Genomic DNA, 17,275 nt, shown 5'->3' on the forward strand with positions numbered 1-17,275 from the left:
GCTACTTGCATATTGCCAAACACATACCCACAGCCAACTGAATATTAATTCCGTATGGTCAGAGGTCAGGATTCTTAAGTATAGCCTTAGCTACCACCGTCTATTAAGTTTCTGCTTTTCACTGCCACTCACAGCAGGGAGCAAGTCTCCAGACAACAGGGCTAACAAAGATAAACCAAGCCTCAGAACCTACTTTTGAACACCTTAGGGACGGAACTTGAGGTTTGTAAGTGCTGCCTAACAACTGGGTTATAAAAACGCATGGCTACAACTCGTGGCTCTCAATTTGCGTTTTGAAATCACTATTTCGGCACCTCACTCAGAAAATGAAACCAGCACCAGTCACCCAATCCACCAGTGACGGAGCTTAAGTGAGATGGGCCGTAAGGCGAGTACGGACAATTGGCCCCATATCCCGGTTGAGCTTTTTAAAAAACAAAAACTTTAAATAGTGGAGGCCCTTCACAGCACCGGACCTCGGTGCACTACACCTGCTCCATTACATATATAGCCACGCCCCTGCATGAATTCACCTGCACACATTTCCACGGGCTTTCACACAAACAGCTCACGGGCCTGAAATGGGCTCCCTGACAGTCTCAAATACATTTCCGTGCTCTACGAGACACCTCCAGTGACCTTATGTATTTCAAGTTCATATTTGAAGTGTAGCTGAGCAGTCCCCGCAGGGGACCGAAAACTATGACGGCCGCCCTAACAGAAGCACTTCAGGTAAGTAGGGACCAGGTCGGGAGGGGTTAACTTGCTCATTCTGCATTTAGGGTCCACGGTTCAAACCCCGGCTTCCCACTTGACCACTATGATGGATCCTAGGACCACAAATTTGCCTTCTCGTGCACACACTTTCTCAAGTGTCTGTGGCCGAGAGACCCGAGGGTACCTAGAAACAGGCAATCTGTCCGGGGTTAAGCGCCATAAAAATGACTGGGACATTCGCGCGTCGGTCTCCAAGCGCCAGGTACTCACCTCTGTACGGGAAGCAGCAGCAGCAGCACTTCGAGCAGAGCCACCGGCAGCAATAACCACTTTTCATCCTGTCCTACCCCCTTTCTCATGGCCGGGGGCCCGAGCCGGGAACCTGCGGATATGGGGGAGCGAGGTCCGAAGAGTGACTTCCACAAGCAGCGTCTGCTGCGCCTGCTGAGCCGAGCACTGAGGGCGGCGGGGGCGTGGCTGTGCCGGGGGCGGGGCCGAGCTCCTCCGGGTGACTGCGGGGACACTCAGCGGGGCTGCACCCGCGCCCTCGCGGAAATCACCTTTCTAGCGCCACTCCTATGTTGAGTAATGTTACGAAGGGAAAAAGTGCTACACATGCAGTTTCTGCCCACCAGGGAGAGTTTCGGCCAGTGCTTGAAATGGAAAAATAGAAGTGCAGGTACTCTGTATCAGAGTACCTGCTTGTTTCTGAGAAGTGCCGGTACTCTCCAATTAAAAGTATTACGTTTTTCTGGAGAAGAGCAGGTACCCTTCCTCTCGAAATAAAAAAGTTCCGGTACTCCGTACCGGCCCATTTAAAGCACTGATTTATTTGATGTGTGAACAGCCATATATTAAAGCAGTATTTACAGCTCTCTCACGAGGGTATCGCACAATCTCTCGGAATTAAGTAACAACCCGTTTACTATGCCCGTGCATATGCTTTCGTCGTCGATCTCGGCTGTGCTAGTGTGCACTGGTATTTTTTAGATCTGCTTAGGTGTCGGAACGCTTCCTGTCAGCATGTCTGCCTGGCTTCTGCTAGGGGATCTGCTGTCCGAGTTGCGTGCTTTCCTCCGGTGTTCGGGTCTTGGCGAATGGGCAGGCTTTTCGGGAGGGGGTGTGCTTCGGGTCCGCGGGGTTGTCTTTAGTGGTCGAGGTCGCGTACCTGAGTCAAGGAGGTGGTGCGCTCGGAGTTTCATTGAGAGATAATGTTAGACGTCGCCAGTATCAAAGTCAGTCATGTTTCTATACACAACTCTGGGCTATCTCTCGGCTCAGAGCATTTTCCGCCTGTGTCAGTTCGTCTTGTGTTAATGTTGCCTTCACATGCACGCAAGGCATCAGTTCATTTATTCCTAGTATTTGTTTGAATCGGTTTTGTCGCGGTGTCCAAGGGCAGATAATATTGTTATGTTCTCCCTTTGGGTTTCCAACGTCAAGTTTTGCAGGTCTTATGGTGCGATTCATTGGGGATGAGTATCTGGCCGGAGATCGTCCTATTATGTGTATATCGGGTGGTGACAGAAGTAAGTAGCCTCTCAGGTGGAGTGCAATTCAGTGGTGCTGGTAGGGAAGATAGTTTTGTAGTACAGAGGTCATTACAGAAACTAAAGGTCCTTTTCTATGGAAAATGTATCAGTGTCTAGGTAGTGCTTCGTTGGTTTAAAAAAACGTAAGTGCTGGGGGAGTGATTGATTAGCGTTAGCACTTTCACAGAGCCTTAATATATTTCACATGGTGCCCCCCAACTCCGTGACCTTCTCATATGTGGCTCCCCTGCCCCTCTCAATATATGCCTCACAATGTTCTTCCTCATACAAGCATTATTGTGATCTTACACATATAGTGCTCAAATTATCCTTAATAGGTATGCCCACCCCACTCTAAGACAAATCTACTTAGAGTTCTGCACTTTTCATTGGGTTATTTTTGTCTCTGGTAGCATAGTATTTACTAAGAGATATATTTGTGATGGGTGTGCTGAAGCTCAAATGCAGAATTCTGAGTAGACTTGACAGTTGGGTGGACATTACTTTCAGTTGTTTTAATTTAAGACTTACAATGCACACGGTTTCCTGGAGCTAAGAAACTGAGGGCATGAACAACGGAACAAACCAGATGTGTTTTGAGCATTTTCCTTAAAATAAGGACATTTGATATTTGCTTCTACTGCAGCAGAAGTTACTTTCTAACACACATGGCAATTAATGGTCACAGACAAAGACATTGCTGTTTAGATATATGGATTCTGATTTAAAGACAATGCTTAGCTAGAGGTTTGGTACAATTGCTATGCCTAATCCCCGAGTAGCATGTGAAACACATTTCTACTTAGGATATTCGTATTTCAATCCACAGTTCTTCAGGTAATAACTAGGCCTCTGTAAAATTTCAATTAAGCAACATTATCCACGCAATTTCAATAATTTCGGGTCAAACATAATTCCCGAAATTAAATCGCTTCACGTAACTACGCACCATTCACAGTAAAAATTTAAAACAAACGCACAGGAACAACAGAACGCAAATGACTGTTGTTCACAGTGCTTCTGGTAAATGCATCTTTGCACAACAAATGGACACAACAACACATTTGACATAATTACAAGAAGGAAATTAAGTGAATCTTGCACGCCCGTAGTAATAACATATTAATATTAACACATGTTCGTAATAATATTCTTTGAGTACATGGCATTGATCATATGAATTTGGCAATTGGATGCCCTTTTGTTAAGGGTAGATTATTTGAATTGCAGACCATTCACACCTTTACACACAGCTTTGTTACCACATGGACACAAACTCTCAAAGAGCGGAGATGCTGCTCGAGAAATCCATTTACAGTTCTTTATGGGTTTTACAGGACCCCCTCAGCAAAGGGCCTCTACAATTAAAAGGCATCTAAGAAAGGCCTTGTGTTTGAATGAGCAGACTTCCTTCACTCTTTGCCTCCATCCCTATCCCTCTGCCATCTTGCCCCTCCTCCCCGCACCAGTGATGTTCTCCCTTAGGCTGTATAACTCTAGTTTGATGCAGGAAACAACACTGACAAGATCAAGACCGCAGTGAGCACTTACTTGAGTCCTGACGTGCAGCCTGAAGAGATGCCTTGTTTTACTGGAGTGCAACGATGAAAAGTTTCCCTGGATAGGAGAATTGGCAATGAGCTTTGTATTTATACTGCGCTAGCCGTAAATGCCCTCACTGTGCAAGACACTACTGTTGCCGACGCAATGAGGCATGTTTATGAAAAATCGTACAGTAAGTTATGAAAACCAGTAACTCATTTTTCATTCTGTGGAAGACCATTTACCGGGTCTTCCCTTGCTGCTGCCATCTGACACATAGCTATGGAGCTGCATGACTCCCATATATAACTCCCTAAGAACCCCTAACTCCAGCCTGTTCGGCAGCAGAAACACACGTGCCACATGACACTCCCTCCGCAACCATAGTGTAGATGTCGTGGCTTCCAGACTCTGGCATCAATATCCATCTCCCCGCTTCCACTCCTGCATCCACTTCACTTGTGGTGTCTATGATCCAATGCGTCTCTTATTTGGTACTGACAAGGACTGCCTCGGAGACACTACTTGGGATTATTTTTGAGGCCCTCAGGAAAGCACTGCAAAGAAGCGACATAGGGAGATCAGGAGACAGAGACGACCACCATCAGGTTTAGGCCAGCAGGAATAGAAAGGCCAGGGAGTCTCTGCCAATCAGGTCACTAAAGACTTCTCTCCTCCCAAAGAGGCAGAACAGCTATGACATGCCTCCATTTTGTGAACAGCCCAATCAGGGCCTTTGGTTAGAGGAGAAAAGGGAAGTGAACAAGGAGATCTGCACATCTGTATACCAAGGAGGAACAATTAATGGGGATATAAGAGGAGAAACTAATCTGTTGGTACATTTCCTACTTTTTCATCCTGACAGAGCTTTGGGATTGATCCCTTTTAGACATTCGGATTTGAACTCTGCCCTCAGCATACATTAATTTGCATAGTTGCTTCTGACGTCACATCAATTTAGAGGTTACCCATTGCCTGAATGCCACCATAAGAACGAGGTTCAAAGAAGCTTCCCTTTACAGTCTAGGTGTACACTGCAGTTTGAGTCCAAAGAACTGAATAAACCACACGTCTGAAAGCTAACGTTTTGCGGATTCTTCTCTACAATGCTTCCGGCTTGTGCCAATATTCTGTTTGAGGATGAGATTTCTTGTCATAGAGCAGATGGTTTAGTCGTTCTCTCAAAGCAGTAGCTCTGGGAAATGAATCTAGCGAGCACTGCTTAATTTGTAAATAAAAACGTGCCAGTGCCCAACGCCCTCCTCTTAAACACGCGGCTGCTGCAATTAAATGTGCGAGCACGGAATACTGAGGAAGCGTAATCCTGAAGCCATCTCGGGCCTCTTCAATCCATTCAGAGCCACTCCCCACCCCTTCAGCTCACTCTTGCAGCTTTCTGATTTCTACCTTTGTGACGCTTTTTCGTTTTTCTATTCCTCCGTTATCTCATATGTGTCTTTTGCTAGCAGCAAATGTTTGAGGCAGAAGAATAAGTCCAGACCCTCAAAAATAAGTGCCGGTGCTCAGCACCGGAAATAATAAGCACACATTAAGCACTGCTGGCGAGTCTGAGTGACTGGGTACTAAAGTGGAGGTGGTGAATACTGACTCTTGCCACAGTCCGAGATGCTGAATAAAGCGCTAATACAACTAGTGCCTGGTGCAGTTACAGCCTTTCTACCATGGTTTTACTGAAAGTGTGTGCACAATCACCTGTCCAATCTTTCACTGTGCAGGAATGAACAGTTATGGATATATTGCAGTACTAACCGGATAAGTAGGTATACTGCATATCTCCTACACTTCCTATATTTTTGTTTCAATTAGGTGAAGATTTTCACGACGCTGTCACTTGTATCGCAGCTGCTTTCAACTGCAGCCAGTTGTATGACTGATAGCCACAGTTCGCCAACTAAGGGTCATATGTCGGGAGTCATAAATCCTATGTTGTTTGCATGTCTGCTGCTTCTCAAATACCTGGATAATTCTTGTGCGAGTGTACAAGTTTAATTAAATGTTCTTTCCCTCTACCGAAGAGGTTAATTATTCATAATTCTGGGTACAAGTTAAAAGGTCATAATAAGAGGGTGTGGTTCTACGCAGCTACTATCCTGCAGATTTCCAGCGCCTTGACTGCCCGAGTACAGCATGAAAAGCTATTCCACAGCATGTGGCAATAGTATATTTACCATAAATTCATTGCATGCTCGGAGACACATAGGAATATTTGTCAGACTGAGAAGCTAACAGCATTAACCTCGAACAGCAGTGCTTGAAGCTACCAGTGACATGAAAACAAAACGTGGTTGTCCCAGGGCCAACCTTGCTTCAAGCATCTCTACTAAATTAGAAACACAGTCTTCTGGATTGAATGTGATCTCTATTCTTGCTCCAACTGCCAAGCATTAGTTGGAAAGACATTTGACCTAAAAAGTACTTTTTTTTTTTTTTTACTTCTTCACAATGTTCCCTGTGAGGACTGTCTTGCTGTTATCGTCACAAACAAGGTACTGTTTTTGCCTTTGTTTGGGCATGCAAAGGATGCGTAGCGCAGGAGGATAATAATGACTTCCCAACAGCAAAATACAACATAAGATATGTGGCATGCTTTTCTGGTGCTGAAAATAAACGGGAGGCCAAATTACAGTTCCATCCAATATGGTTGCTTCTAGTATTATACATTGCTGGACTGTGGTTTGTCACAGTAATGCAGGTTAAGTGGAAACTGTACAATTTACACCACAAACAGCAGATTTTGGCCGAATTGAACTAAATGTTTAATATGTTGTGTCTTCCTGCTATCTTTAATTAGCCGCATCACTGGGCTGCGTAATGTCCAGCCGGAGTCCATTACAGGCGTGCACGGCTGGGTTCTGCGGAGGTAGGTCTTCTAAGGGGCAAGGTGCGGGAGGCCCCTTTGTCCAGAGAATGGCATGCTTTGTTTAGGTGACTGGACTACTTGTCACTAATAGTTTCCACATGAGCCCACAGGTGAATAGCAGTACTCATGGTTGAGGATGATTTTATCGCGCTGCCTCTAAGGATTCTGAACGAAAAAACATGTACTGTGCACGGAAACTAGATCACAGATGCTTAGCTGCTGAAAAAGCCGCCTTCTCTGTAACTAGTGGAACAATCAAGGCTTCTCTTTAGCTGCTCTTCGCAGTCATGCGCGCTGGATGGGCAGAGTGGCGCAGGACATGCACGTGACAAGCTGCTGAGCGGATTCCCCCTCCCTCACTACAAACCGCTCTGCCACTCCTCCCCCCATGAACCTTCAACAGAGAGGCATTCCTGTAGCCTGCATAGCATATTTAAGTGTCATCTTAATGACTTGAGTGTGTGTAATAAGTCTGAACTGTGCTTGTTTGTTTATTAGGAGCCAGTGGAGCTTACTGAGCTGCAGTTTAAGTGTGTGGAGTGTGAGGGATTAAGTCAGATTTTTGTGGCCATGGTCTGAATGTGTTCTAGTCATCTGGTGAGTTGCTTGCTGATCCAGATGTAGAGGGTTTTCCCATAGATCAATGTGCGGGTGGTGAGGGCATGAATAAGGCTTTTGAGTGTGCTAACTGGACGATTTTCCTCAGTATCTACAGAACGAGGAAGCAGAGGGATGTTGCAGCGTTGGCTTGGGCAGTTATGTAGCGCTTGCTGTCAATGACGATCCAGAGGTTTCTGCATGGGAGGTGGGGTGAGCCCTAGCTCAGCTGGCCAGCACGTAGATTACCATGGTGATGGGTTCTTCCCAAGATCACAACTGTCTCCTTAGTGAAGGGCTCGAGGCATATGGTCCAGATCCAGTCGGCAACTACAGTCATGCAGGCAGTGAACTTGTTCTGAGTATTGGGGGACATGTTGTCAGTATAGTAGAAGATGTTGATTCTGTGGGAGTGGATGATGCTAGAAAGAGGTATCATGTATGTTTTGAGGTGGGTTGGGTTAATTGAGGATCCTTGCAATACTCCACAGATGAGGTCAAGGCCATCACAGGTGTAGGAGGCCAGAGAGACGACTGACTGGGTCTCCTCAGTCAGGAAGGAGCACAAGTCCTTGGATTCCAATCACGTGCAGGCATCGGATGAGGATGGATACAATGTTCAAAGAAGGGGATAGGTTCAGGAGAATGCTGTGCCTCTTCTGTCCATGATCCTACATATGTCTGTGACAGAGATCAGGGCTGTTTCTGTGCCTTTTTGGACCTGAAGCTGAACTGTGTGATGTTGAGGATTTGGCATTGGTTCAGCTGGTTGGTGAAGTGTTTACAGATAAGATTTTAGAGGACTTTGTCCAAGCATGCTAGCAGGGAGATGGGTATGTATTTGGCTAGTGTCGAAGTGCCCACAGAGCGCTTTCTAAAAAGGGGGAGAACTGTGGCATAATTCCACATATCTGGAAAATGGCAGAGGCGATGGAGGCATTAAGGATCAGGGTGAGAGCAGTGCAGATGTGCAGAAGTCCATTGGTGAAGGCGTGGTGGAGAAGGGCCCCGGAGTGGATGGCTACATGGTGGTCGCAGTTTCTTTTGTGGTGATAAATCTATAAGAAACTCCACTCAACCTGTAAAACAAGTTACTTCCCCTAGGTAATGCTTTTTCTGGTAGAGACTTTATCTACCCTTTTGAATTTCCCTCAGGGGCTAGAATGGATCCGGAACCTTTCAAAGTAATTAACTAATAGTCAATAGGTGGCAACGTGCAACCCAGTCCCGCCATGCACATGACATCAGGGAAACTGCATATGCACCATATCTGTGCGCTGACATCAGTTTCATTCTGATCTCTGTCCGTGTCTGTTCATGGAAGAGTGCAGACTTTAGGTTAGAAGCCTTATTAATGGACTATATTAGCCCATTTCACAGAATGGAGAGGACGGTTGGTTGGTGTAAAATCTGTTGTTACAAAGAGTCGCTACCAGGAAAGGTGCTTCAGAAGTTAAGGAACTTGTTCTTCTGTTAGGGACTTCTAAACCCACCTTATTAATAGATACAACAGAAGTACCTACCAGGTGGAGGGTCTGTGGAATGGCCAGTTCAGGAAATGCTGCTGGACAGATCCGGTGAAGTGCCCATCCCGTCAGTCCTTGCTATCCAGACAGTAATGCTTTGTGAAGGTACGCCCACATAGCCCGTCAAAGGTCAGAGACTGGAACACAGTATGCCAGAACAGCGGTCGCAGACTTCGCTCTGGTGGAATGAGTATGAAAGGCCTTCTGGGAGCTGCTTCTTGGCTAGTCTATAGCAGATCTTGATGCATAGTAAAATCCATCTTAAGATGGTCCTCTTTTGCATCACGTTGCCTTTTTTAGCCACAGAGAAACTGACGAAAAGTGTGTCATCCTGTCAGTAATCTAGAAGCTAAGTGTCCATTTAGACTCTAAACAAAGAGACCGTTCTTTCTCTTTGGAGGGGTGAGGCAGAGCATAGAAAGCTGGCAAGCTGATGGATTGCCCTATTGGGAACAGTGTGATTATCTTAGGCAGGAATGACGCTTTTGTCTGGAGGACTAAGTGCCCAGGAAGAAAAATGTATAAGTTGGAACCATGGACAATGCCGGAGGTTCACTTACTTATCTGGCGGATGCTACGGCGATGAGTAATGCTGACTTGATGGTAATTGAGGTTGCATATCAACTAGATTTGTACCAAATTAAGACCTATTTTCAAAATTTTAGAGTAATGTGGTATGGATCATTGAGGGATTTCCTCCATATACAAACAAACAATACAGGTAGAGTGGGGGGTTCTTGTTATATATTTATGCTATTTACCCCTCTCCTGTACCTAAAGATATGTTGTGGGGAGACCTTTGGTGGTTTGATTCTTCTGTGATTATGTCTGGCCAAGAGGATCTAGCTGTTTCCTTGGACATGAAGGGTAGTTGTGCCACAAGGTCTGTTGGGTCCGACCGACAGCTGAAGTTGTTGCATATGAAGGTTATCTTGATGCAGAAAAACTGCACAAGTTTGTTGTAGATGTCCACTGAGGGAGTGATGCTTTTGGTGGTGGCCAGTATGGTGAAATCTAACACAACGGTGAAGATCTCCTTGCTGCGGTACAAATTTGGAGTAGGTGGTGATGGAATTGTTGAAGTTGCTGATGAATTTCAGTAGGATGCTACAGTGTTTGGGTCTTTACAAGTGGCTCTCCCCTAACACAGGTGGGGCCATGTACAAAGGGGAGATAGATATATATATATATATATATATACACACACACACACGTAGATGTGAGTATATATGTGTACATGATTGCTTAAAATGTTTAAATCTGACTTTGTATGCGTATATAGCTAAACAGGCCCATGTAGGCCAAATCCATGGAAGATTTAAGCTTTTCCACATAACAAATCTGTAATTAATCCAAAGATTTACTAAATCTGTGGCTACTCTAAAAAATAAAAATCTGATATGGATCTTGTCTTAGTCAAAGGACATTACAAAGATTGCACATTTAGTATGGCTGGTGCAGCTTCAGTCCAAAACAAGTGTTCGAAAAGCTAACAGGTCTGGCCTGCATTTAGAGTTAAGCACACACTATTTAGATTAAAAAAATTATTAACAGTACGTATACAGACAGCGGTGCTGTCAAGCCAAACTTTAAAATGTAGTTTATCGTCTAATAGTGGTGTGTTATACTTAAGCTTTATTTGGCATTTTCATACAGTAGAAACATTTTCAAGGACTATTCTTGTTCAAATAGAACGAAATGCCAAGGTCATTTAGCAGGGAATGCTTCTCTAGCAGAACGATACTAAGTTGGATGTCACTTGCTTTGTTTAGGACAAAAGAACTCAAAGCACAGAATTTGTTTTGGTCCAGGTCTAGGAGACGATCATCCAGGGCACAAAGGAACGTTCTCAACATGTTATAAATAAATAGTACCTGCTACTGAGCTCGCAGTTTTCATGTCTAACGTGCACGAGCTGTAAGCTAATTGACTTAAATCCATTAAACTCACGTGTATTTAGTCAAACGCTATTTCCAGCAGTGTATACATTGCAACGGGAAACGTCCACAAGACCATTAGTGCCGGGATAGTACGATAATGCAATCGCGTAAAATGTTGGGTATTGAGCAGCAGACTTCACGAAATAACCTTGGCAAATATAGCAACTGTGTTTCCCACCTGCAACGCTCCCCTACTAATCCAGAAAGAAAGGTACATCGAAGCGTCTCTAGGAGCTGAAGGTTAGTAACTGACCTCTATGCAGCAGAGGAATGACTCATCTAAACCTCCAGGCAGCCTTGTACAACAGTTATGGAGCAAGTTCAAACAACATATATGGCCTCTTGACCCAGTGAACAGGGGGTTATCCTGCCCAAAAGCAGGTGCACACCTAGACAAGCTGCTAGCAACAAGCACCCAAAAAGCAAAGTCAATGAATGCTCCCATTTTTTCATTTTAATTGTATCAGTTATATTTTTCTTCAAATTTGGTGCCCCGTTTTACTTGCCGACCATCTATTTTAACTACGTAAAGGGCCCACCGCATACCCAACATGGTCCTTCTAAACATTTCATTTCCATTATAATGTAGGACACAGTGTAGGGTCCAGAGTATGGATCCATGTTTGCCCCAAACAAACCTATTGCACCCAGTGCGGCTGTCTATGGTCATGGACTGAGTTCCTCAACCTTTAACCGAAGCATGAGGTGGACATGAATCAGATTAGTTGAGGGGAACTAAGGGAGGCTGGTGTTCAGAAATATATCTACAATGTAGTTAAGCTGTACAAAGGAAATAGAGGACCCAAAGAGTGGGCGAATAGCAAAGGTGCTCAGTCTTCAACCACCTCACTGCTCGTTTTCTTCCACTCTTGTACAGTCACTTTATCTCACACTTGCATGTTTTTTTTTATCCCTATTTATCCCTCTCTGCTCTCTTTGTGTCTTTTTTTCCCTAGCTTTTTTCCCCACTGCCCCCAACCTTTCATTGTCTGGCTTTGTCTCTATGGCTCTGGATTTAAGTCCTAGGCCCCAGAAAAAAACGCTGGTGTGCACGACCTGCAAACCACGCACCAACTAATCACTACTGCTCATGGCCCAGAGGAAAAAAAACAGACTGCATAGAATCTGCGGGATATAGTGACTTTTTTCTCGACATTCCAAGGTAAAGAAATAAATCTTGCAACATGTTTTAAATGGGACAAAGTAAAACTAGGAAAAGAAAACAATTTTTCAATATACCAAATGCTTTAAATGGGCCGGTACTGTCCGGTAATGAGTACCGGCACTTCTTTTTTCTTTTGAGAGGGACAGTATCTGCACTTCTCAAGAAAAACCTCATACTTTTCATTGGAGAGTACCGGCACGTCTCAGAAACAAGCAGGTACTCTGATACAGAGTACCTCCACTTCTATTTTTACATTTGAAGCACTGAATGAATATACCTACACCATAAATGTAGGCAACCGATTTTTCCATGACTGCCTTTCGGTTTTAGACTTTCCCTTTGCCCTGACACAGCCTTCTGTGATTTTTTTTTTTTAACCTGTACCTACCACGCCACGTGCCAGCATCATTCACCACTGTCAAGTTCAGTATCACACAGAAACAATGACAAGCTACCAACTCAAGCTTCACATGGAAACGATGATGGCACTGTACAACCACTATATCTGCAGCAAAACAATGACCCACCACATCAACTCTGCCACTGCGCTGCCACAGTGATGACAAGGCATCAACTCTAGTAATGCACTAAATCGAGGACGTCCATCAACTGGAGTATCAGTCTGAAAAGACGAAGACAATTCTAGCTCTAGTATTCCACTGAAACAAAGGGAATAAACGTAAATAATGCCACACTGACATACTGGTGACACAACATCAACACTGACAGTGCATTAAATCAGCAGAGACACTACATCAACTCTAGTCATGCACCAAAACTACAAGGACACCATATCAACCAAAGCGATCCATCAAATCAGGGAAAACGCATCAACTCTAGTAATGCACCGAAACAATGACAATACATAAATTTTAATTTTTTTATTGAAAAGGCAATGACATTACACCAACCCTAGCATCATAGTGGAAAGACTCTGTAACAACTTTAGTACGGCATTGAAATGACAATGACGACCAGACGCCCAGATGTGCTTTTTTGTCTAGCGGAGCACCTCAATCTTACATCATCCAGATACCAAATGGATCAATTCTATGAAGCTACGTAAGTTACCTGAACCTAATAGCCACAAGATAGAGATTTTATATCATATTGCAACCAGAGCAGGCCCCGTTATAAGCGAGTGACCAATTGTATTGGATAGCAAACCAACTTCTCTCACTCTTGGTACAGAAGAACAAGTTACTTACCTTCGGTAACGCATTATCTGGTAGAGACTATCAAGCTGCGAGAGGGGGGGGGGGGGCTCAAAATCAGCCCTGGCATCGGTTCAATGGAACCATGCAGGAGCGTTGACATTTCCGAGATGCCTCATCGGCCGAAGCGAAGTCCACTTGGACTTCTTCATCTTTTGGTGCCTCTTCCGAGTGGCTGGAGGACCTCATTTGCTCAGAAAAGGACTAAGGGCTCCTGGAGCGGCTCCGCGAACTCTTCCTCAAACGGGACCGTGACCTCCTAGGAGTCACACCAACCGATGTTGACTGCCAGGCCACCATAAGCATCAGAGACCACTCTCTCTAAGCTTTAGAAGCCATGTTCCAGCAATCAGTACACAACTTCGAGTTGTGGTCTTTGTTGAGGCACCAGAGGCATACCTGGTGAGGGTCCATCACTGACATCGTGAGATGGCATGCACCACACGGCTTCAACCCAGTCTTACTTGATGTCATCCTTGCACAAACTTCAAACAAACTCGACAAAAAGGTCGAAAAAGGCCTGCCAAAAAAGGCAGAGCGTAGCTTGAATCCGGACCTGTGCTAAACCAACGTGGAAGGAAAAGAACAGACATACACGCACTGGGGTGATGCATTTATAGGCGACCGTGACCTCACAGATGGCTCCAATAATGCTGAGGCCACAGGGAACTGAACGCATGCTGATCTGAAAAACGCCACCGACTGTGTGCAGGGTACTGCTCAGCAAAAAATTCTGGATTCCAAGCTGACGCCAGAAAATCCTAAGGTAAGGAATCTGCAGCTATAAGTCTCTATCAGATTCTTACTTTACTTCATCACTCCGAGCTCCCTTAGGATCACACTCAACCTTTTCCGAGGTATATGCTTTCCAGTCATAAAAAAAGTTTATAAATTCTCCAATTCTTACAAAAAAACATTACCTAAACATTCATCTTCTCCTTATGCAAGTTTCTGTTCACCTGAAACTACTTGTACAAACTAAGCGCTACAAGCTTCTCAGCTTGCCTGTTTTGACTGGAAATCAGAAGAAAGAAATGAGCCTGTTTTTCCGAATTCTCTGAATAATTGTCCCACAGAAAATGTTGTCATTCGCAAAGCTGTGAAACAGTGGTTCCCAACGTTTTGACTTCTATGCATCCCCCACTATCATCAATGGAATGCGGGACACCTCACTGAGTCATTACTAGAAGCCGGGGACCCAGGATTTAACATTGTTGATGAGTTGAACCACAAAACAACACACACAAAAAATACAGAAACAAGCATTCCATCAAAACATACACAAATGATAAAACATTTTATTTAAATTTCAAACAAATAAAATAAAAAAATAGTATTAATAGGAAGGTCGGAGCTTTTCTAAATTCAATTGGAGCCACACATCATCCATGCTGTATTTTGATTGATTCACCTGCACTGCTCCCACGAACCAATCTGAGGATAGTAATTTAATTGTTAGCCTCCACTTTCAAATCTCTTGGCATTTACAGCACATTTTAAAAAAATGTATTGTACAATTAGCCACTTTATTGATCTGCTAACATTAGTTAATTTTCTAAGCAGTCATGGTCCTCCTGGGGAAGTTTCACAGAATTCTGTGGTCCCTGGGTCACAGGTTGGGAACATTTGTTGTGGAAGTATCTCATTGGGATTTCGTTTGCACGCCCTTCACGAAAGATCATTTTGAGGAAGAGGAGCAACATTTGACTATACCACGATCCACAATGTACTAAACTATACCGAGGAGCACCACATCCTTTAAGAACCTTAACTTTATTGTGTGTGTGTGGACTGAGAACAAACACAGTTGAGCTGTGTCTGAGGCGACTCTACATCTGTGGGCCTTGATCTGTGCCGAGACTATCCGGAGCGGGCAGATCAATCTATCATCATAAACCACACGGCAACTCTTTACATAGCGGTAGAGGTGCCATAACACTGTTGAATCACTGGACGCTTAAAATACATGTGCCTAGTAAATAGAACTTTACTGTGCAATCTAATTGAAATTCATGTCTTCCGACGTACCGCCATCTGCTGGGCTTTTTCAGTAAAACCCTTACAATAATGCTAGTTCTTTGTTAAATAGTACAGTATGTATGTACAGGGAGTGCAGAATTATTAGGCAAGTTGTATTTTTGAGGATTAATTTTATTATTGAACAACAACCATGTTCTCAATGAACCCAAAAAACTCATTAATATCAAAGCTGAATATTTTTGGAAGTAGTTTTTAGTTTGTTTTTAGTTTTAGCTATGTTAGGGGGATATCTGTGTGTGCAGGTGACTATCACTGTGCATAATTATTAGGCAACTTAACAAAAAAAATATATACCCAGTTCAATTATTTATTATTACCAGTGAAACCAATATAACATCTCAACATTCACAAATATACATTTCTGACATTCAAAAACAAAACAAAAACAAATCAGTGACCAATATAGCCACCTTTCTTTGCAAGGACACTCAAAAGCCTGCCATCCATGGATTCTGTCAGTGTTTTGATCTGTTCACCATCAACATTGCGTGCAGCAGCAACCACAGCCTCCCAGACACTGTTCAGAGAGGTGTACTGTTTTCCCTCCTTGTAAATCTCACATTTGATGATGGACCACAGGTTCTCAATGGGGTTCAGATCAGGTGAACAAGGAGGCCATGTCATTAGATTTCCTTCTTTTATACCCTTTCTTGCCAGCCACGCTGTGGAGTACTTGGACGCGTGTGATGGAGCATTGTCCTGCATGAAAATCATGTTTTTCTTGAAGGATGCAGACTTCTTCCTGTACCACTGCTTGAAGAAGGTGTCTTCCAGGAACTGGCAGTAGGACTGGGAGTTGAGCTTGACTCCATCCTCAACCCGAAAAGGCCCCACAAGCTCATCTTTGATGATACCAGCCCAAACCAGTACTCCACCTCCACCTTGCTGGCGTCTGAGTCGGACTGGAGCTCTCTGCCCTTTACCAATCCAGCCACGGGCCCATCCATCTGGCCCATCAAGACTCACTCTCATTTCATCAGTCCATAAAACCTTAGAAAAATCAGTCTTGAGATATTTCTTGGCCCAGTCTTGACGTTTCAGCTTGTGTGTCTTGTTCAGTGGTGGTCGTCTTTCAGCCTTTCTTACCTTGGCCATGTCTCTGAGTATTGCACACCTTGTGCTTTTGGGCACTCCAGTGATGTTGCAGCTCTGAAATATGGCCAAACTGGTGGCAAGTGGCATCGTGGCAGCTGCACGCTTGACTTTTCTCAGTTCATGGGCAGTTATTTTGCGCCTTGGTTTTTCCACACGCTTCTTGCGACCCTGTTGACTATTTTGAATGAAACGCTTGATTGTTCGATGATCACGCTTCAGAAGCTTTGCAATTTTAAGAGTGCTGCATCCCTCTGCAAGATATCTCACTACTTTTGACTTTTCTGAGCCTGTCAAGTCCTTCTTTTGACCCATTTTGCCAAAGGAAAGGAAGTTGCCTAATAATTATGCACACCTGATATAGGGTGTTGATGTCATTAGACCACACCCCTTCTCAGTACTGAGATGCACATCACCTAATATGCTTAATTGGTAGTAGGCTTTCGAGCCTATACAGCTTGGAGTAAGACAACATGCATAAAGAGGATGATGTGGTCAAAATACTAATTTGCCTAATAATTCTGCACTCCCTGTATACAAAGACGACCAGAAGGGACCTACCACCCGTGAAGCTCGTATTATACGGTGTCACTCAGGATTGTCTGCATTTATTCACGCAGGGCACCTCAGAGGGCGCCCGTGAATACAAGCGGACACATTGTTGTTTTTTTATAGTCAATGTTACACCACCCTTCTAACCCTGACAAAGATTAAGAAGCCAGAGTGCTTTGCGGACCTGCAGCAATTTACTTTTCCGGGTGTGCTTCACTGGAACGGTGTGGGTTTGTAACGGGGACTGTATGGGAGAGGTTTGGGGTGATGTGTCGCTTCACTTTGGCGTGTATCGTAGTATAAAACGAGCCGGAGTCAGGATACTTCATTTTCACGGCACTGCTGTGTATCGCTGGAAGGCTCGGGGAATACACTGTGACCTCTGAAAAGTGTTGTGCGAGACTGGCAGGGATTCGTCTCGCTTCAACGCAAAGACGCAGCAGCGCTCAAGCCTAAAGAAATCAATAAATGGCTAGA

The 17,275-nt window shown here is 44.3% G+C and overlaps 1 protein-coding gene across 8 annotated transcripts in view; it reads right to left on the bottom strand.

Moving 5' to 3' along the window:
* KALRN (kalirin RhoGEF kinase) overlaps positions 1-17,275 on the bottom strand; it is a 1,333,112-nt gene that overhangs the window by 308,701 nt on the left and 1,007,136 nt on the right. Inside the window, exon 1 of one of the 8 annotated variants that reach the window (XM_069224648.1) lies at positions 988-1,167. The exons of 6 other annotated variants lie outside the window; for them this stretch is intronic. In XM_069224648.1, the coding sequence (XP_069080749.1) occupies positions 988-1,054 (67 nt within the window). In that variant the 5' untranslated portion in view covers positions 1,055-1,167. Of the gene's footprint in view, positions 1-987; positions 1,168-17,275 lie in introns of those variants that run through there. One more of the 8 variants, XM_069224649.1, reaches the window with a different exon arrangement.

This window comes from Pleurodeles waltl, chromosome 3_1 (genome assembly GCF_031143425.1).
Source record: "Pleurodeles waltl isolate 20211129_DDA chromosome 3_1, aPleWal1.hap1.20221129, whole genome shotgun sequence".
In the NCBI taxonomy this organism is placed as follows: Eukaryota; Metazoa; Chordata; class Amphibia; order Caudata; family Salamandridae; genus Pleurodeles; species Pleurodeles waltl.